The sequence below is a fragment of the Neolamprologus brichardi genome, chromosome 20, assembly GCF_056152115.1.
Source record: "Neolamprologus brichardi isolate AB-2024 chromosome 20, ASM5615211v1, whole genome shotgun sequence".
Taxonomy (NCBI): domain Eukaryota; kingdom Metazoa; phylum Chordata; class Actinopteri; order Cichliformes; family Cichlidae; genus Neolamprologus; species Neolamprologus brichardi.
Genome location: NC_142123.1, coordinates 26,969,238 through 26,991,017, shown reverse-complemented (window position 1 = coordinate 26,991,017; position 21,780 = coordinate 26,969,238). Strand labels below are relative to the sequence as shown.

The window sequence follows — 21,780 nt, the reverse complement described above, 5'->3', positions numbered from 1 at the left end:
TAAATAAATTAAAAAGACATACAAATTATTTGATTATTGTGGTTCTGTTGAGGTTCTAATTGCACATTAAAATCCTTGCTATGATCTGCAGTGAGTCAACACAAATATTTTAGCCTGTATTGGTACATACCTGTTCATGCCAGGCAGGTTTCCCCAAAAGTAGCGTGCTCTGTGAGCAGGACTGACTTTTATTGCATCGATAAGAATTGGATTACACTGCAATAGAAGGCAGAAAGCATACATTAGGCATTAAAACTTAATGCAGTCTGACCCTCCACCAGGCTGGTAGCAACCTTTACTTAAAGAAACATCACCTCCAGGAATCTGCAGATATCCGATTTGTCATTGGCACTCATGAAAACCACGTTTTCAAACAACCAGAAAAACGGACGGTTGTCGTCCTCTTTCGGCCTCAACAAGGTCAGTATGCGGTAGAACTCGAAAAAGAGTCTTCCAGTACCCTCTGCAGGATCAACAGGGAAACAATTTTATTTAAAAAGATGACAAATAAACCTCTAGTGAGTCTTTATTTAGTTTAGAAGTTGCATACCAAATAATCCTTTTCGAAGAGGGTTCACCATGGACAGGTCGTTACATGGACTGCCTCCAATCAGAAGATCAAAAGGACCCCATTCGGCCAGCTTTAACACACACAAAGAGACACAAACTCACTGAGATAAATTAAACCATCATATACACAGAACTTAAAAATCAGGAAGGAGTTAAAATACATTTTGAGCATTTACGTGTGTGTCTTGCTTGTACTCACATGTTTCCTTGTAATGGTGCGAACGTCATTGACGTATTCAATCTTTCCCTCGTGCTTGACCATCCCTACAGCAATTGAATCGTCACAAATCTCTGAGGCAATGTAGCGCTCGATCTTAAGGCCCAGGTCTTTGAGCACCAGATATCCTGAAATGATGTTAAAGTAAATGAAATCAAGGGAACAATTAGAAATGCACACATTTCGCCAGTTCAACACTTTTCTAGTCTTACAGTATTCAGATGATTCATGTACTTGTGGGAATGTCTAATTGGAGGACTTAACATTTTCCTCTGCTACCTGACAGATTTTCAGCTGGTTTTTAAGCCAAAATAGAGGATAGCTGAGGAGCTGCTCATTTTGTTCAGTTGGATTATCTAAGATCACTCTGGATACAGGTATCAGTCACATTTATGTACGGTAATCGAGGCTATCCAAAAGACCAATGCCTCAGCCCAGAACCTGAAAACAATGACTCTGAAACTAACAAATATTAACGACCAACAGAATGGTGGATGACTACCATTAGCTAATTATTTTCACCTTTGCGCTGACTTTGACGAACTGACATCTAAGGAGTCTTTCACCTCCCAGACAGCACCATTATTGGCTCATTCAGGTCAAACCACTGACCTGATTGGTGGACAACCTACTATATTTTTAATTCATGTTAAATAAACCATCTCCTATTACATTAATACAGATGCCAACTGAACCTTCCAAGGCTCTTCATTAGTATGCACAGACAGAGTGTAATGGGTATTGGCTGAGTTTTCCACACAATGTCATAAACTCACCTGTTGCTATACCATCAAAAAGCGAGAGCACCTTCATTGGCCTGCGCTGATCAGCAGAAATTGAAGGGTAAACTCTGTGAGGCTCCTGTGGTTAAAAAATGAATTCGAGTAACATTTAGAAAAAACGAAATGGCATAAACACACAGATTTAACTTAAATCTTCTTTGATTGGCAGAGCTTAAGAAAAACGAATTTCTCACCGTCAGAGAAAAACAAAATCTGAATATTATCTGACACTGAGGATCTGGAGCTGATCATTAAAAACCCTCAAAGAACAGACTGCTCATTCCAGTAATTAAAGGTGAAAGCAGGTCCATTATTAATAAAACTAAGATGCTTTTAATAAATAATTTCATTAAATATTTGATAATATTTGATAAACTATGCCTACACACAGCCAAAGGCAACTGTCTAACATCAAATAATTGCCCCTCTTCCAGCCCCACTTCATGCATACAGTAATGTCCAAGTAGGCCTACTCAGAAGTAAGAAACTCCACAGGTGAAGATGATTAGGACTTCTTGGTCATGTGTAACATTAATTTTAACCTTCAGCAAAATCCTCCAAGGCGTCGACACATCTGACCGTTAACTACCAGCTTAAAAAACCAAACCTGCAGTCACTCGTTAGCCTGCAATGCCTGGTTCATAATTAGTCACATAAATCAGGATTAAAAGGTCTTAACCTGAGTTTAACCGAAATACACTTTAACAATTTGCATTTCGTTGAATGCGACGGGATGTTAAAATTAAAAATAATAATAATAATAATAAAAAAACAACCCCCACTCCCCCCAAATATCATCATATCATGAAGGCACACACACACACACCACAAGGTCATTTTCATTCAAATGAGTCATCCTCTAATCTGGAACAAAATCTCAGTGCTGTTAAATTAACTGTAATTATAGCACATGTTACCATGCTATAATTACAGTTAATATAAAAATATATATTTAAAAAATGCTACATTGACTAATTTAACATCACCTGACTCTCAAATGAAGAAAAAGATCTCTGTATGTTGGGATAAGATCAGACCGTTTGCTTATGAAAACAGAAACTGCATTTCTAATTAAAGATAAGAGCGGCACGTACAAACTCCATTGCGCTGTTGTTGGCAAAGAAGTCTTGGACCTTCACACTCCAGTCTGCCCTGAGTTTGAGGTTTCCTTCACACTGCGATGGCTTGCATATGTAGCAGCTCCAGGGATCGACATCTTTCAGCTTATCAAAGGTTTCTGGGCCCACCAGGATGTTCAGACAGTCCTTACAGAAACATCTGGGAGACAATAAAAATAAGAACATCAATCTCAGAAAGTTGATTCTGGTTATCTGGATGTAGCGTTTTCAGTGTGAGAAACTTTTTGCCACTCATCCAAGTGATAAAGACAGAAGAGAGATTGAAGACGTTTTTAGAGGCTGACGAAACATAAAATGAAACTCAGGGGTTTGTGAACTGATACAAAGACCTTAAGAGAGGTGAGGGGGTAGGACATGAGATAAAGGGAGAGGTTAGTGAATGACACTTTGACGTCCATCTTCTCTCATTTGGTGGACTCACAGGTTTTACTCAATAGTATATACATCCACCATAATAAAAGGCAGTGGACACAACAGACCCGCTGTTGTAAGTTGTTTTTAAAGCACCCCGTTTTTATTTAAAGTCTGTATAGGCGTATTCAGCAGACAAGTGCCACCAAAGACATGTCCAATATCCTCAGTTTCCATGAAAACTAGTTTGTCATACAAAAACATTACTTTTGTAATCCATTCTGATGTTATTGTGCCTTACAAAAGGAAAATAACACAAACTGACATGATGATACTCCTGGATTTAGCGACTTGGCATAAAATGACTAACGAATGACATCAAACTCCTTCTTATAACCACAGAAGTTAAGCCTTAAAATTGATACTTTTACTTCTTTCCCATTATTAAATAATCTAGTGATATCTGTCTCTCATAAATGGATATAATAAACAGAAACTGAAAGCAGGACCTAAAGTGAACTATTCATGATGGAGTTTTAGCTGAATAACTGGGTAAAGTATCATGTGGTCAATTAAAATATAAATGACTGAAATAAGGAGGATTCCCAGGCCAAATGTCCAATTATGGAGATACATTACCTCTCCAGTAGGGGTGGGCGGTATAAACGGTATACGGTAGAAACAATATGGATTTGGCCAACGGTAGAGATTTTGACTATACCATCTTGCTGCGATAGCGCGTGTTGATGATGTCATCAAGCTGCGCCTGTTTTGGTCGAAAGCATGGCAGCGGCTGCAAGCATGGAGCTTACAGGTCGGTCGACGTTGGTCATATGCTCCTTGTTTGGGTTTAAGCAGTCAGATGTTGAACAGAAAAATATCATCTGCAAATTATGCTGGGTGACAGTAATAGCAAAGAGAGGATATACAAGTAATTTGTTTTATCACCTTAAAATGAAGCACGCTTTGGAATATGAGGAAAGCCAAAAACTGTGCCTTCTACAAACGCTCAGTCAGTCAAGTGGAAAGAAAAAAGTGGCCCTACACACCAGCAGACATTGATATTTTCCAAGCCTTTACCAAATGCACTCCATATGAGAAAACAAATCATTGGTGGATATCATTACCGTGTACTTGTGGTGCCCTTTCTTAAAGTGGAGAAAAGCGGCTTTATGATTAAGACACTTGATCCATGTTATGAGATACCAGGTAAAAAAACATTTATATATCTATATAGATATATATCTATATAGATATATATCTATATAGATATATACCCACCCAGTCTAACCAGATGCCCAAATCCCCTCAGCTGGATCCATTTGACCAGCAAGAGGAGAAGTTCTGCTCCAAGCTCCCATCAAATAACTGAGCTGCTCACCCTGATGCTGACCATTGCCACCATATACTCTTTCAGTCATTTGGATCTTGTGACCATAGATGAAGGTTTTAATAGACATGGATTCACATCAAAAGCTTTGCCTTTTGGCTCAGCTCTCTTTTTACAATGACAGCACAATACAATGTGTGCAATGTTTGTAGTAGGTAAACAGATGTACACAGAGTGGACCACAGGAAACATTAGTGAAGCCAGTGTTACAGGTGAGGTGAACTTAGTGACTTTACTGCAAATATTATAAAAGCTTCCCAATGTCTAAATACCTCTCTTCTGATTATAGTTTTCTGATTAAGAAGAAGCAACAAGGGGTTATCCAGTGTGCTTCGGCCTCTGTGAAATTCTTTTTCGTCTCCCCTGTAGCCTGATCCAGTCATCTCAAATTTGTCTCATGGAACAGGCCAATAAAAGTCAGTTTGTCATGAGCAAATTCATGAATCCATCATCAAGAGGTTCTCTCAGATATTTCTGTAACAGTCTGATATTAACTGCTGAACTTTGTTTTGCTTATTGAAATGTTTTTACCTAAGCGAAAGTCACATCGAGAAACTATAAATATCAATATGTTTGCATGTGAAAAAGAAAACCTGTGGAGTTTTTACCTGCAGCAGCTGGGATTGCCACACAGAATGACCTCTAAGCCTGCACAGCACACAGTGCAGTACGACTGGTAGCCGTCGTCATCGTAGCGATACAACGTTTCTGTGAAGTTTGCCTGTAAAAATAAGGTTGTTTTCAGATTTTAATAGAGGACATCCTTCAGATAATGGCTAAATTTCAACACAGCAGGCTGTGGGAGAAACAGAATCTTTGTGTTATTACATTACCTTGCATCTTAGACAAAGACCACCTTTAAATAATGGGTGCTGGACGTCAATATCAGTTGATCCACAAGACAAACAAAAATCTAAAAAAAAAATAATAAATAAATAAAAAAAAAGAGAGAGAGAGAGAAGTTAGTTGTGTTTATATCAGTGGTTTGAAATCAAGTGTCTTCCATATTAGCTAAAGAACTTACCTTCAATTGTTTTTCCCTTTTCTTTGACGCCTTCTATTATTGATTCTGTAATGAAATATTCACATGCAATAAAAATAATGACGGCAACATAAAATCAGTTGCTTCATTTAGTAGTATTCTCACAAATATCTCTTTACAAGTACAAAATTAAAAAATAACATTCACCTTTGTTATAGATGATGGCGGGGACATTTCCCTTACTTTTAAAAACATACTTTCTTTTCGCCGGAGGCGGGACGTCAGACAGAGTCGAGTCAGAGGATTGACCATGTGGAGAAGAGTCTTTAAGAGGCAGAAAACAAAGAACATTAAATAACTTGGATGTTTTTAAGAAGCATCTTTGGCACCAAGAAGGGGGAAGAAGGAAAATAAAATATGGTGCTTTATAAAGAAAGTAAGAAAGAATTAAAAATAAACAGACATACCAACAGGTATAAATCCATCAGGTCCTGTTGGCAGAAATCCTTCAAAAGCCCAGTCCAACATCAGCTTCAGCTCTTTTTCTTCATTGCCTTGAGCATCAGGAAAAGACTTTCCACACCTCTCACCTGCCAACTGCAGATTATACATGTCATCAAAATCTGGAGTATGGTACAAGTACATTAAACAAGGTCCAGCAGCTTGATGCTACAATACATGAAACGGTCACTCTGTTATTTCCATTGTAATAGGCCCTCCTGCTTTTAACCTCATAACATTCACTGACCTGAATATACAGTAAGTAGAGTGAAAACAGCCATCATCTGAAAGTGCATCATCGAATGATTCAAACACTTAACATGAGCTCACAGCAGCGATAATTCCCCACTTTGTACCAAGATTGATTACACAGCACAACTGTTTTTACCGACATCTACAAGGACACATATCTGAGTCCAACAAACACAAGCCTTTAGTGTTTTTGTAATAAAATGTTGCTCAGTCAGTTTGTTCCTTTTAGCAAATGTTTTGAAATCAAGCCATGGTTTTAACAGACCTACTGAAAGAGTAACTTCAAAAGATAACCATTTATACCTATACTTGACTTGATGTAGTCTTTTCCTAAGAGTCCAGTCACACCAGTTTGGCGACCCAGTGGTCACTTCGTAAAAATCTGCTCTCCATGAGCCGTTGGCAAGCGGCTTCAAAGGGGTGCATGCTGTTGTCAGTACAAAGTGCTGCACCAAACACCAACTTTGATTGGTTTAGTCATTAGCAGGTTGATGCAGTCATTCATAATTATGTGTGGAAGATTTCGACTTGTCTGCAAACACACTCCAACTACTCCCTAAGTGGAAGCAGAACTGTGACGAGTACAAGACAAGCCAGAAATAGTGACATTTCGCTTTCAAAGTAAAAGCTGCGTCTTTTGAAACGTGTTGGTTTCAGAAGGCACAACTTTCACCTTTGCAAGCTTAGTGGTTAATTAACGAGTGCTTAAAGAGAAGTTGGTGTCTTCCATGCAACTACAGGTGACTATGGCCATCTTCTAGTGATCAAAGCAAACACAGTTGTTTTTGGTGCAGCACCCTCTTCCACTTTCAAAAGGTGATAACCGGCAATCACTCACCAAATGGTTAGGGAATAAATAATGTTGAACCCATGGCAACAGGAGGTTGCCAGGTTGCTCTTTCATGGAGCTCATGAGCATCTGATGAACTAAACCTGAAATGTCATATCAGCCTGAGATGGATAATGAAATTAAGATTTGTGAACTATTTCTTGAGGTTTTAAACTTTTTACCATAAGTTATTCACCATTAGAACTACATTAGTTTGGTTTAGCAACACAAACTAATATGTCTGAAGGTTCTCAGTCATCCAGGTCATCGTAGTCTAAGGAGCTTGGAAAGAAAAGGGTCTGAGGCGTTGGCTTGTGACACCAAGTGTCTGCCATCTATAATCCAGTTTTCAGATCCCTTCTTAGACGCCTTAATGCCCACTCACATCCTGGGCCAGTTGACCTCAGGAAATCACATCATAGGGTGGGGCAAGGTTTCACAATGAGCTCACCCGATAGCTTGGCTGATTGTGACCTACACCCGTCTTCACACCTTGGCTCGTGTGATAAGGTAGAGGATCATTAGGGGGTCCATTGTCCCTCTTGGGTGGACACTCCCACAGGGCGTAAATCTGGGACTCTCCACCATTTGACCCTAGAACTGAAGAAGCTTCTCGGATGAGAGGTGAAACGTCTTCAAGCAACTTAAAGAAGTCCACATGCTTTTCTTTCCAAGCTCCTTAGACAAACTAATTTGAATATAATATGAAGATAAATGAAAAATGAAAGACAACACAAAACATAAAGTAGTATAAAACATTTAAGACTACCTCAAGGATTTGGTAGATTGCTTTCTTGTATATGGGCAAGCTGGCAAAGGAGTTTTTGCAGAAGCACCTAGTGAAGGCAGCAAATGGCGCAAGACCCTCAGTGTATACCTGCAACAGAAAGAAAAAAATCAGATGTAAACAAAATCTGAGAATTGTTTCTACATCATGAGCAAATAATGCTCAGCTTACAGTTGTGCAATTCTAACCTCTGAGAACATCCCGTCTCCAAACCACTCCACCCTCCGCATACCCACAGGAGCACACTTGGTTTTCCATGGCACCACCATCCCAGGCCACCAGTTAAACCCCTTAACCTTACCCCACACCAGCGCTCCTGTAAGAAACCCTTTACCATCCTGCAGCAAAAATACAAAAACAAAAGCAGATTATTCACATTTTCTTATAAACAGACACAGACACTTTATATGATTCAACTGTCAATGCCTCTGTATGCATCTGTTGTTGGGTTTTTTGTGTTTCTTTGAAATAAAGCAGCAGTAACATTACCTGGTAAGCTGGTTTACGTCGTGCTCTGGTTGGTGTGTGTTTATTGGGTGTTGAAGAGTCTTCCGACTGGAAGTCAACCACATTTAGGTAAAAAAAGAAGTCAAAGAAGTAAAAGGTAATGTATATTTTTAGAGGATGAACAGCGTCTTTCTTTAAAAGAAAAACAAAAGGTTGTGACTGTAATCATACTAGAATTGCATTTGTGGTACAATGTGTTAAAATGAAGGTACGGAGCAAGTGTTAAGATTCATTCATTCGTTTTGTTTCATGCGTCATAATATACTCTAATATGATTAATTAAATTGAGAGTCTTTTTCTGTAATTTGAATTTCAATATTATGGAAGGTTTAATAACTGGACAACCTCATTCCCCCTTTACCTTTTCTCTGATCTGACCTCAGGTGAACAAAACGTATGATGAAACTGAATGAAATGAAGTTAGATGTGGGACTAGATTATAATCAGTTTTTCCTCTCAACAATTTCTCTCCCTCAACTTTGTTAGTGCTGTGTTTTTGTTTTTAGTACTCCAAATCACAGATTTGTTTTCCTTTTTCAAATTAAGAGTCCTCTCCAAAATTAGCTGCTACTGACTGACTGACTGACATCTAGTTTCACTGTCAGTTATCAGGAACTGCTTTTGTTCCTTTGTGCTGAAGTTAGTCATAATGGACTTCTGTGCTTTCAAACGTTTCTTTGTCTTCCTCTTCTGCTCTGACGCTGCTAAATCTCTCAGTCTATGTGAACTTTACTTTACCAAAGGAAAAGTAAGACTTTTAACAACCTTTGTAATTTAGGATTTCAAAGAATTGTATGAGATATGAGTGACAAAATCAAACTTATCAAAAATGTTATAAAATGATACATTTTTACATTTAACTGAAAATATGTGGAAAATATGCAACTGTTGGGCAAAGAAAAAGAAGCAGAAGAGGCTAAAAGCATGTTTAGTGGAGAGATCATGTTAGTGAGGGCAGCTGAAATGGTTTGGACACATGCAGAGGAGGGATAGTGGATATGTTGGACAAAGGATGTTGAAGCTGGAGCTGCCAGGCAGAAGGAAAAGAGCAAGATGACAGACGAAGCTAGGGATAAAGTCAGATGGAAGCAGATGATCTGTGGTGACTCCTAAAAGGAGCAGCTGAAAAAAGAAGAAAATTATATCTTCATGCTGAAGGTGGAAAATGAATTTCCAAGTGCCCCACCGTAATCTCACAATCAGCCGTGTCCGCACAGAAGTAATAAAAGCTGCATTTACACAGCTCTACTTCTGCCCCCACTATGCACCAGAACAGTTGAAGCAGCCAGGCCTAACCTTTCTGGCCAAAATCCCCTAACAATAACATGCATACTGAATTCCTATCTATGTCTTTGAATTAAGCAATTTGAACAAAGTCAGGAACATGAGACCAATCATGGGCGTGTATCAGTATAAGCAAGGTAAGGAGGTCAATAACAAGACATCTAGTTAGCTGGCACTAATAAGAAAAGGGATCCATTTTCTAGAATATCGGGAGTGGTTTTCCCATAAAGGATCTCATACTCTCTGTTTACATTCATCCTGTAATTTATTTCCATCTTTTGGCTATTGTCTCTGGATGGAAGCTACCATGAATTTGTTGTTTCTGTAATTTTGGTGGTCATGTCCCGTTTCCTGTTGTCAAAGGCCCAATCTTAGAAAGCTGAAAGTGGAAAGCAGCATTTTTTGCAAGTTCTGACATGCAGAGCGTAGGTAAACTTTTACAGCGGACCAACGGGAGACAAGTGTGCTAGTCATACTGCCACCGGCTCAGCTTCCCCTGCTCTGTCAATAGTAACACCGCATGTATCTAACGCACAGATCTCTAAGGTAATTAAGCATCTACAAGACACCAGCAGAAATCGAACGAGCAAAATTAACTTAAGGATGCAGTTTGAAGCAGACTTGTATCATTCCTTCAGCACATTAACAAGGAAGACGCTCACATTTCAGATTAGAAGACGATCAACTCCTTGTTCAAGCGGGAACATTTTTTATTCAATATTATCAATATTCAGATAATTTCGTTCTTACTCAAGTAGATATTTTTGTCAACTAATGTCTGATGTTTTATTACTTCTGAAATTTTAAAATCAGGAAGCTCAAAGTTTGTTTTTGTTCATTTTTAAATTCTAGCATTTTATGGCCCAGTGGTATTTTGGTAGTATACTCGAGTACACCTACCACATCATCTTGGGACCCCAGTTCATTTTTGCTGTCCTTATCAAGACCTACGGGTTTGGACCAGGTGTTATCACCAGCCTGAAACACTGTACGGGTCTTTGGCTTCTGGCGCAAGCTGCTCTCCCAGCCAAAATTCCCCCTAATGGTCCCCTGAGAGACAGCACACTCATTACACACAAAAAACATGCACATGCAAATGTTAACCAAAACACACGCACATACACGCCCTCATATAGGCAAACTCCACTTCATCTTCCTCATTTTGGAAACTATGAAGGGCAACAGGGTGTTAGTACATGACAGGGACTTGAGAGAAATGCAAAAATAAAACGTTCAGCTATTACGTCACATTTTAAACTTCACATAATTTACCATTCAAAGGCTGAATAGCCACATCATCTGCCCATAAGTCTAAAATGTTTTAGAGCAGTAGATCAGAAAGCAGAGGATTAACAGAGAGAAAAAAAAAAACTTTTACCTCTTTCCATAAGGCACCATTCACTCCAAGTTTATTTTCATATCCATCACCTGGCTCTTTGGAAACAGTATTATATTATTGGTTTTTTTTAGTGCACTGCATGATCTTTCAATCTACAAAATAAACAACATGATATTTTGCATGTTTGCAGCACATCAGGCAGATAGAACTGTAAAGTTTTTTTCTCTTTACCTATTTTTGTAAGGCGGACTTCACATGGTTTCACTTTCAAAGGAAGGCCATTCTGACCTAGAACATGAATGCGCAGAGTTAAATATGCAATCACTCCCACTCAACTTCTTTTACATTTAAATCAGATAATCTCAAAGCTGCAGAGGGAAAAAAATTACATCAAAACTTTAGTGTTGTTGATGTTGTTTGATTGTTTCAACTATTAGTGAGGCACCGTGTCTGGACACCAGCTGTATTTGTAAATGCTAGAAAGGTCCAGCCTGCTTTGATACCAGATCAGAAGAGCTCAAAATAAAGGGAAATGCTCATTTGTTTTTTCCTTATAATACATCTCCACCCAGCTCCCTGGAGACCATATCAGAAATATGTTGTAAAACCGGTTTGTGGGTTACTCTTGTTTGTTCTTTGTATGTCCACCAGTCTACCAGAGAGAACAGGGAAGTTAAACGTACGAAGAACTGAAGTGAAACCAAGTGTGGGAAAAAAGTATCCACTGCAGGCACTCTTCATACTTTCCACACTGTATGTTTTGATGTATTTTAAGACCTCTTCCATTCCTGCTAAACTCCACAACTTAAGCAAATGATTATGATCATCTCATGCATGAAAGGTTATCATTTAAAACTCAAATTAGGTGGAAATTTAACATGCTCTTCTTACCTCGTGTGCGAACTTGATAGTTCTTGCTGCTGTCAGAGAAAGTGTCAGACGTAACATCCAACTCACTTTCTGTTAAGGCTTCACTGTCAGAGACTCCACAAACATGATCATTCTCCAAGGCCTTAAAAATAACATAAGACAGGACCAAGTGGAAAAAATTAAAAGGAAAAAAGAGTAAATTTTGCACCTTTATTATTCCAGTGTGACATTGTTATGCTGGCATAATAAAGGTTTTGTTTATAGGCCCTTTTAACCCAGGTATTTCCCTCCTAATTCTTAACTTTTATTTATTTTAATGCTGTCAGCGTTAATCTAGTTAAAATGATGTTATCAGCTGTCAACGCATCGCGCTAACACGTTGATGCCGCCCAGCCCCGCCCAGCCCCACCCACGAGGCGATCCGCAGTAACTCGTTAACAGAGATTTGCTGTGTTATTGCAGTTACGGCGTTAATGTCATTTTAACAAGATTAACGCTTACAGCACTAATTTATTTCTCTTCAATTTATCACTTTATCTTTTCCACCGCTATGTTTTTCAGTTCCTTCTGGGCTATCCAGAATCATTCCTGAGCCACACAAGCTATAATCTCTCCTCAGAATTCTGGCTCTACCCTGGGATCTCCTCCCAGTTTGTCTGGAAACCTCCAAATGGAGGCTTCCTCCTGATCAGATGCATGGCTGAGTCCTTTTGTTTCAAAGGAGCAGTGATTCTACTCCTCTGAATCAAACCTTTGAATCTAGTTTGATTTGATACTGTTTTAATTCTTGGGGATTTTACCCTTTCAACAGTTTTTTTTTTAGTCAAAGGCCCCACTCATGAATGTGGCCACAAATTGGACTGACGTTTTATTGTTTCATTTGCATCTCTGTGATATTCAAATTTATGCTCTAAACTCTTCTCACCATATGCCTTTCAAAATTGAAACTTCTGCACCCAGAGAACCTGTCAAACCTCTTTGCCTGCATGTAGATCCCTCATGATTATTTCTGCTACGGCTGGACATTTTTATTGCGTATCAGAACACTAATCTTGCCCTGTCTTTGGACAGGTATCTCCCTCAGTTGCCTTCTGTTCATCTGTTTACTTTCCTACTCTACTTGAGTAAATATCCTGTCATTCGGGCTACTGGAAGGATTTGTAGCAGAGCTGATAGGAAATTAAGATTTCCTTTGATATGTTAAAGGAAGCTCTAACAAAAAGATCAAACTCAAACTCACCCACTAACTCCAGAGAGTCAAGCTATGTGATATTTTTTACTCTGATCTCTGGTCAGTGTTTGCTGTTTTTAAATGTACCTATAAATAGTTTGAGGTGAAACTCATTTCAGCCATTTCTATTTGCTACTTTATTCTGTCACAACCCAGAGCTTATAATCACAGGTCAGCTCTACCTTCACCACAACAACAGGTACAACACCCGCATTACTGCAGCGGTGCACAGGTAAAGTGGGTGCAGCACCAGTGTGCCATTCAGTCGCTTTCACATCACTGTAAACAGGATCTTGAGATATTCAAAATCATCGCTTGAGACACCAACTCTTACCCTAAACCCACAGGAAGCAATCCACCATTTTTTCTTAATCACATATACTGTTTCAACTGATTGATGTTTACTTGTTGTGCAGAACTTCGTTAACATTTGTTGTGTGTAAATGTCTATATGAACAAACTTAACTGACTAAACATTCACATACCTGAGTAAAAACCTGCTGCGCATCCAGCGGAGGACATGGGAAAGACAAAAGGATCAAAAGAAGCTTCCTGAAGATTGAGGCTGGCTTGGTGTCATTCAGTATGTTTTCCAGTGAAACCACAGCTGCGCTGTCCTTCCCTCCATCCTCTGCCTCTCCCTCCTGAGCCTTCTGATACTCAAGGAATTCATTCGTGAGCTGTTTGACTTCCTCAGGGAAGTTGCAGATTCCCAGCTTGGTGCCCAGCTCCCCGACTGTTTCCTCTGTCACTTTCAGCCTGCTCTGTGAGTTCAGCAGCTGAGCGATGCCCTTCAGCACTGAGTCTTTTAAAGGCAGCTCCTCTGCGATACAACCAGTGAGTGCAATATAAAATGATAATACGTCCTCCTGTAATAGTGGCAGTGCCTCAGCAGCTTCAGATGTTTTCAGAAAGTCTTCCACAGTTTTTTTACCCACACAGAGTTCGGAGCTTGGCAGGTGGAAGTTCTTGTTCTTAAGAATTTGGACATCACGTTCAATGAGGAAACGATCAGCGGCCTGTGGACTGAGGAAGTAGGAGGTGTAAATGGAAATCAGACTATTGGCTTCTTCTAGAATAAGCTCAATATTAGTACCAGAAGCTTCCTGTGTTTTCCTTTGAAAACTGTGCAGAGGCTCTAAGGCCTGCTGCAGGAACATAAACATTGCCTTAACTTTGGGATCATTAAGCTGAGAACAGATGGACTTAGTCTTCTCATCTTCATTGCAAGAACTAAAGTACAGTGTGAGATCGGTCCACATTTCCAATATTTTTGTGACCAACAGACAAACTCTAAAGCAGCTAGTGTTGGTGTGAAGTGATGCGCTGTCATTGCTGACATCTGAGTCAAAAAGATCTTTGAGGTTTTCATTCTTTGTAGAGCAGGCAGAGTAGTGTTCATGGAGGTCTACCATCAGTTCTTGAGCCTGATTGGAGAGCTCCTTGATGGCAGCACGACAAGCAGCATCAGCGATGGTGTACAGGCCTCCTAAGGTTACGACGTTTGCGTTGAGTTCCCTGAGTTTAGAACAGATTTCCTCTGTGGCTGAACCATTGCCAGTTAGATAAACGGCAGCGAGATTATCTGTGGATAGCCCAAATTTCTTCAAGCTATCCACAACTGCCGCTGCAGACTGATCTCCTGCACCGTCCCCTGCCTGAAGAGCATCCAGAAATCTGATGCAGCGACTAGAGGCTTCAACGTCAAAAAACCCAACAAGCAACACAGAGACTGCTTCGTCTTTTCCTACCGGTACCCCTCCATAAATGTATAAACAGTAAGGAGTGTTTTCGCAGGCAGATATGATATCTTTGGGGTACTGTGATCCCAGCTTACAGCGCGCAAAATGTCTATATCCCTGCTGACCTTTAGCAGATCCAGTGTAACAGTGATTGTAAATAAACTGGACAGCTTCATCACTGCAAGGCAGCGACTCAGTGACCTGTGTTCTTGCACCACATCTTTTCTTCGCAGCCCTTTTCCTGTGTTTGGTTGTTTCCACGTGGCGCTTAAGTTCAAAAAAGCCTTTGTTAATAGTGCTAAGGTCAGTACCACAGGAGGAACAGTAAGTATAGTTGTCTCCGCGAGAACTGCGCTCAGCCCAAGCAAACACATCTTTCCACTTCTCACTGTAAGGAAACCTTTTAGTCGTTTTGCTGTTTTCCTCCATGTCAGACTCTTTAGATCTCTCTGATAAAACAGAGAAAGAAAGAAAAACATCACAGCAGATGTCCTATAACTGTGGTCCTCAAAACACATTACAGAGACTTATTCCTTTACCAAAGTGAAAGAAAATCTTGCATGACAATTACCTGATTTAGGAGACACCAAAATAGGGCTGATATCACAGCTGTCACGAGCTTTCACAGCGTCATAATCATTACTTTTCACATTTTCTGCATAGAAGCTCTTGAACCACTTGAGGAACTTAATGTTGCTGTTAAAATCCCCTTGTATGAGCTTCTCAACTGGAATTTTCTGTATCAGGACAAAGAAGACAAAATAACATTTATAAACACTATATTGTAAAACTCATTACTGAATAAAGTTTTCTTCAAAAGATGGATATCCACTGTTATACTTACAAGGAATTGTACATTACTTTCATAGCTAGTAATTATTATTATTAAAACTATTGATGTTTGTGGCACAAGCATGAATAAATTAACAGTTTTAAAAAATATTTTATGTTACAGATATAACATGCTAAGCATTTAGTAAATGTGTATCTTGACATTTTTGGAAAGCTAGACCTTCAATATTTGTAAGCAGAGTGCAAAGAAATTTAGGTAAGAAAGTAGTGATGACTCGCTGATTTGTAGACACAGTGCAAAGACATTAATAGGTAATGACAATGAGAAATTAATAACAAAATGTATTTAAAAAAAATGCATGAGCTAAGACACTTTAATGCTATTCTAGTAGAGAACTAATGCATACCTACCTTTGTGATACCATTTGTGCTAAAGGCCTCATGGAGTAGTCTGAAATTGTGCTTACAGTCGTCCTCACTTTGTGCATCAAACTTCACCTTGCTCATGTCAATAGATCCAGGAAAAACACAGTCCATCATCTGACAGTGGCACGCACCTATCAGATCACACACATAGACAAGTTATGTTAACTGAGGAAGAATCATTGTTGTTTTTTTAAAAAAAACTACATGGTCCACACCAGTTATTCTAACAGAAACAGGCTATTTTTATTTAATGAACAACACTTTATCATCAGCATCTCAGTAACCAATACATGTACACTGTATTCTCTGGAGTTGCTTCAAAATATGACATAAGCAGTTTAACTTAAGAGACACTTTAAGGCCAGTAAAAGCTTGGGTTGACGGGGTTACAGAGCTGTTCAGTCTCTCATTTGCACTTAGACTTAATCTAAAGTCTAAGATTAATGTTGCAACCCAGTATCGCGGCAAAATGTGTAAGAGTCATGCCAGTCCATTATTAACACACTTACACATAAATACATACAAGCTGCCGAGCTTATTTGTTTCCAGTGATTGGAATGTACTTAACACATTTTTTGCTCATTACCGTCTTTGAGGCTTTTCTCTCCACCTGCTGGTAACGCAATTTCTGCATGCAGTAATGGAACTTCTGCATGCACGTCTATTTCACGTTTTTTGGAAAGGCAAAGTGTGGCATGGACACAGCATGTCTATTACATTTTGCTGTGATATTGTGGTGAATGTTATTAAAGTGGGCTAAGCCAAATGCATAGAAATACATTGGACTATTCATACTGGTGAATCACCTGAACCCATCTCCTCCACATTTTTGAAGTTTGTTTTCAGGAGACTGTTGATCCATTTCAAATAAAAACATTTATCAGTTGAGGAGTCTGAGGTCCTGACCACTGTGCTCTCCATCTTGCAGCTCTCTAGAAAAACAAAACAAAAAACACAGAATACATTTGGATAAAGCCAGAGAGAATATTAACACACAAAGATTAGCACGCCTAAACTAAAACTGTTATAGTATTTCATGGCTATAATACTTATATTCTTTCTATATACACATTTACCATATACCATAAGTAAAACCAGAGACGTAATAAGACAGAGACATGGAACACAAAGAATCTCGAGCTTAAAGCTACAGGAGAGTTTAGTAGAAGTATTCCTTCCAGAGAATAAGATTTCTTAAAAACAACAACAGCAACATATTAATATGCACAATGTGATACAGATGTGTCTTTTTAATCTTCTGACTTTCTGTTGATTCTAAAAGTACAATATTTATTTTAAATTTCCATTGCTTTATGAGATATTTTGCTTCATTATTTCATAACTATATTACTTTATAATTATTTAAATGTATTCTTTGACTTCGTGTTTATTTTACCTTCAATTTTTAAAATATATGTATTGTCAGACTGCACTTTATCCTACTTAAGCTATTTTGTTAGAGGCTGTTTGCCTCAATTCCGGGGAGCTGTAACAGGATCTTTTGGATTACAATACATTTTAAAAAGATCATCATGTGACTGCAGAAAACTTTCTACAGTTGTTTCTTCTCTGCTCAGATACTTGTTGCCATTTTTGTTTGTTTACTTGATCTTTGGTTGTTTAAAGCGGTTTTATTACCTCTAAAGACCAGTCGTTAAAAAAAGTAGAAGTTACTTTTTCCTACACCTCTTTAGGGCTACCGGATAACTTAGCCGCTAGCTAAATTAGCAAGTTAGCCGTTAGTGGGGGTAGCCGCACAAATGTTTCGTGAATGCTTTGCTTCTCGCCATGTTTTTGTCGGTAGGACGTCTGGATTGTAGAGACGTGTCTGTTGGAGCACACTGTTAAGTCAATCTTAAACCTATCCGAAAATGCAGTCATTTCATTTAATCTGACTGCAGCTGAACATGCTGAACATGTCGGCTCACTTTCCCCTCAAAGTCCGACCCTCCACTTTCAACAAGGCGAAAGTCTGAATGACCCGGTCATAACAAGAGACACGGCGCACAATATTTAATATTCATGTAAAAAAGACTGCGCATGCTTTGACAGCAGTAGGTATGCACAGTAACATTTTATACAACTGACTCGTTTTACCTACAATACAATCAACACACAACACGGAGCCAGCGTGCAACAACGTCATCTACACACAAGGGTGAGAGGGTGACGGTGCCACACGCGCAATAACGTGCCAAGGTGGCTTTCAATTATTGCTAAAAAGTGATAACCTACTCCCACTGTGACGGACCGCTGACGCTAATGAGCTTAAGACTTTTGGGAAAAACAAAAACAAAAACTAGGGGCACTTAACACATCATGAGAGCAGACGTGTTATGAACGAAACCTAACCTCAACTAAAATTAACGAACAACGCATATGTGTTGAGCCCAAGATAGTGGTTTTACAACTTGAGCACACAGGACAATGATCTTGTGATCATCCTCCAATCTACTACTGGAAATCGGAAATCGCAATGCATTTTGGGATGTCGCCCGCCGCCGTGATGTTGTTCACGCAAAACCAAAACAAAGGTAACAGATTATGAAGACTTTGGTTTTTCAGTTATGTAAATCAGTTTACATTTTTATTTCATAATTTCATAACATAACACTGCATACACATTTATAAAGCGTAAAGTTGTACACAGTATTTAATATTTATTTAATATACGTGCATGCTCTACCAGGTAGTTGTACTTAATTACACAGTGAATCTTAAAAAATAAAAGCGATTCAGACATTAAGTAGTTTTGATGCCATATTGTTTTACTATGACACTTCATTGTCTGGTGCATAAGTAGTTTCTTTGTTGAATAATGGACTGCATTGGTGACATCATGAGCCCAAGATCATGCTAGGTTCTAGTTAAATTGGAAGCCTGATGTCGGAACACTGGAGCGAAAGCACTCCGCTAGATGTCAATAGATTGCAAAATGCAGTCAACATTTCTCTTTTCTTACCCTTCCAAATTAAAGTGCATAATCCTAGCTACAGTGGCTGTTGTAGGACAAGAGATTTTTTTTTTAAAAAAAAAAGAAAAAAAAAAGATTTTAGACTGTATCTATGCCCATCTTGTTTCTACTAAAGTATGGACAATGTTGGGTGAAAGGTCTCCACTCTTTTTTACTCAATAGGAGGCTATAAAACTTGGTGAAAGGAATCTGACACAGGTCAGTGAGTCAGAAGCTCACTAGTGACCAATGACAGTGATACTGACATGAGATGTTGAAGATTTGCTGAAATGATGGTAAACGCTGCTTTTTGTGCTGTCATTAGCTGCTGTTAGTCAGTGTTAGTTAAGCTATTTTTGAAGTGGATCTAACATTACGGGACTCTAACACTAATTAAAAAATAAACTTCATGCGATATGAGCATGTAATGAAACATTAACTACCATAATGTTAGCTTATAACCATCTGTTTTTTAGCAGGATTTGTCAGCCATCCAAAGACGGTACAGACACATTCTGATTACCTCATAAAAAGTAGTTGTGACAATATCAATAATAAATGAGCATGTTTTTGTGTGTTGAGCAGTGACTTCAGTTAAGAAGGTGAGGTTTAAGGTGAGGAGGAAGACAATGAGACTTTCTAAGGAGATCCCATCTCCAATGAAAAACATAGGTATGCTCTTTCCATTACCTTGAGTCTGATGGTGCAACAAAAATGTTAATAACCCTCCATGACATAGGAACAGCTACGACTTCTCTTTGCCTTTGATATACTAAATATGTGGCCAGTCTCTGGCCCTTTTTCAAATTAATAACCGTAAGAAATTACTGCTTTCCCCTTTAAATCCATCGCTGATCTTAACTCACACGCCGTAGCTTAGTTTTACCTGAAACTATCGTACCATAATAAAAATTCCTGGAAAGTTATACACACCCCTTGTTTAATATCTAAATTTAATATCTAAACAAGTGCAGAACCTAGTAACACCTTTGTTGTTTTAATTCACTGCTTTTTAATGCATTTATAAAAATGCAACAAAGCACTACAAAGAGAACAACAGCCTATTTTCTTTATCATCGATTCTTTGTAGTATATACTTTGTAATATATTATTTGGAACACTGTTTTTGTTTGTATTTGTACATCATGTATCCTTTTCAGCTAAATTATTTATATACTACTAACATATGGTCTGTGCAGTGATCTCAGGTTTGTTCTTCTTAAAAAAGAAAACTTTCATCATGTCATGTTAGTGCCATAGCTGGTGTTGAACCCTTGATGACAGACAGGGAAGGAGGGGGCAGTGAGTGAGACCAAGCTACTTGATTAGCTGACTAATCTTCTATTGTCTGTCTGTCTGTCTGTGGAAGATAGAATCTGAGGCTTTCCTCACATTTACATTTAATTGTTTTCATCTTGTCGTGTGTACATTCAAACGGTAAACGATGTACAAGCTGAGTGCTGCTGGACATTTGAGCCATGTTGCTGCTGATGCTCCCCCACCCCTCCTTTTCTTCAATGTATAGAAGTCTCGCGTTGTTGTCCATTTTTTTCCCCGCGAACGACCCAATGCAGAAAACTTTCAGTCTGAGAAACTTGAGCTTTAACGTGTAATCCTCTTACTTTCGCTTTATGCACTCGGAAAGCAAATATAGTCGTGTTGTGACTAACAGGCAGACCGGCTTTCGGTTCAGTAGTCTGGATTTGTTTTCTAACATTTTGGCAAAGCATGCACCGTACTGCACCTAAAGCCTGGCTCATTGTTTTGTTATATTGTAGCAAATGGTTAGGAAATAACTTACAATCACACACAGGTGTAAGGAAAATGCAATTACAACCGAGTGTGACTACATTAACCGGAATTAAGAAAATCTAATCGGAGGAAATTTGAGCTCTGATAGGAAGTCAAAAACCTCCAAGCTGGTGTTTCCTTGGGATGGTTCAAGCCGGTCTTTGTGTTATGAGGAGCCAGAGTGCTGGATTTCCCAAAACCGAGACAATAAAGACACTAAGAGCCCTAACCTCTTTGTTCGGTAAGGTCCGAAAAGAACAGAAACGGCGTGTTTTTGTATAAATTAAACAAATTACGGGTAACTTACCTCCACCGTTCCCAGTAAGCACAGACTCACAGCGCTTTCTTCAGCATATTCTCCACATGTAGACCTGCCCTGTTGGTCGTCCATTGGCCAGCCACAGGGAGGCAGTCCCGGCTAGACCCTATCAACGGGTCTGGATAGTCTTTTTCGACTTTAACGTCAATACTAGCGCCTAGCACAGGCCGAGCAAAGCGCGGAGGATTATAATTGTTCGAAATTGGACGCCATAGCACTACTTAGCGAACTCCGCCCTGTGCGCTAAAATAACTATCCCCACTTAAAGTTAAACTTAAATAAAAATAAAACTTAGACCTAGCCTTCCCCACAGGAAAATAAAGTACGATTAAAAAAAAACAGAATGCTGGTCTCTTCGATCTCCTTTGTTGCTTCGTCAAATTAAGGCTCGCTAGCTATACCCGATGGCCAGTGTAACCAAACATACTGTAGCCGGCATTCAGGCCAACATCACTGAACCCTACCTACTTAAAAGTAGCACAATTTTCATATAACTCTAGGTCAATTTAGGAATAACCGTCCTCAAGGTCAAAATCCAACGAGCTGTCCGAAAAAGCCGATGTGACCGACAAAATGAGTATGCTAGCAAACATCAACGATTAAGTTTTCATTATGTTTATTTATAACTGTAGTGACAGTGGAAATGTTGTAAACTATTACACGTACCTATTTGACGACGTGTTCTCTTTAAAAATAACTAACTAATAACTGTAACAGAGGTTTAAA

General features: G+C 39.0%; 1 protein-coding gene across 1 annotated transcript in view; it reads right to left on the bottom strand.

The window, feature by feature from the left end:
* The window catches only part of dnmt3ba (DNA (cytosine-5-)-methyltransferase 3 beta, duplicate a), a 27,142-nt gene extending 5,362 nt beyond the window's left edge, over window positions 1-21,780 (bottom strand). The window contains exons 1-23 of the mRNA XM_006794106.3: window positions 21,043-21,780; window positions 16,798-16,923; window positions 15,977-16,122; window positions 15,345-15,510; window positions 13,517-15,222; window positions 11,822-11,942; window positions 11,162-11,218; window positions 10,970-11,025; window positions 10,492-10,641; window positions 8,290-8,355; window positions 7,989-8,138; window positions 7,783-7,890; window positions 5,899-6,028; window positions 5,639-5,755; window positions 5,474-5,518; window positions 5,283-5,362; window positions 5,058-5,170; window positions 2,664-2,847; window positions 1,564-1,648; window positions 770-915; window positions 551-641; window positions 315-463; window positions 131-216 (exon numbers count right to left, since the gene is read on the bottom strand). Of these exons, the coding sequence (XP_006794169.2) occupies window positions 131-216; window positions 315-463; window positions 551-641; window positions 770-915; window positions 1,564-1,648; window positions 2,664-2,847; window positions 5,058-5,170; window positions 5,283-5,362; window positions 5,474-5,518; window positions 5,639-5,755; window positions 5,899-6,028; window positions 7,783-7,890; window positions 7,989-8,138; window positions 8,290-8,355; window positions 10,492-10,641; window positions 10,970-11,025; window positions 11,162-11,218; window positions 11,822-11,942; window positions 13,517-15,222; window positions 15,345-15,510; window positions 15,977-16,122; window positions 16,798-16,912 (4,067 nt within the window). The 5' untranslated portion in view covers window positions 16,913-16,923; window positions 21,043-21,780. The remainder of the gene's footprint in view (window positions 1-130; window positions 217-314; window positions 464-550; window positions 642-769; window positions 916-1,563; window positions 1,649-2,663; window positions 2,848-5,057; window positions 5,171-5,282; window positions 5,363-5,473; window positions 5,519-5,638; window positions 5,756-5,898; window positions 6,029-7,782; window positions 7,891-7,988; window positions 8,139-8,289; window positions 8,356-10,491; window positions 10,642-10,969; window positions 11,026-11,161; window positions 11,219-11,821; window positions 11,943-13,516; window positions 15,223-15,344; window positions 15,511-15,976; window positions 16,123-16,797; window positions 16,924-21,042) is intronic.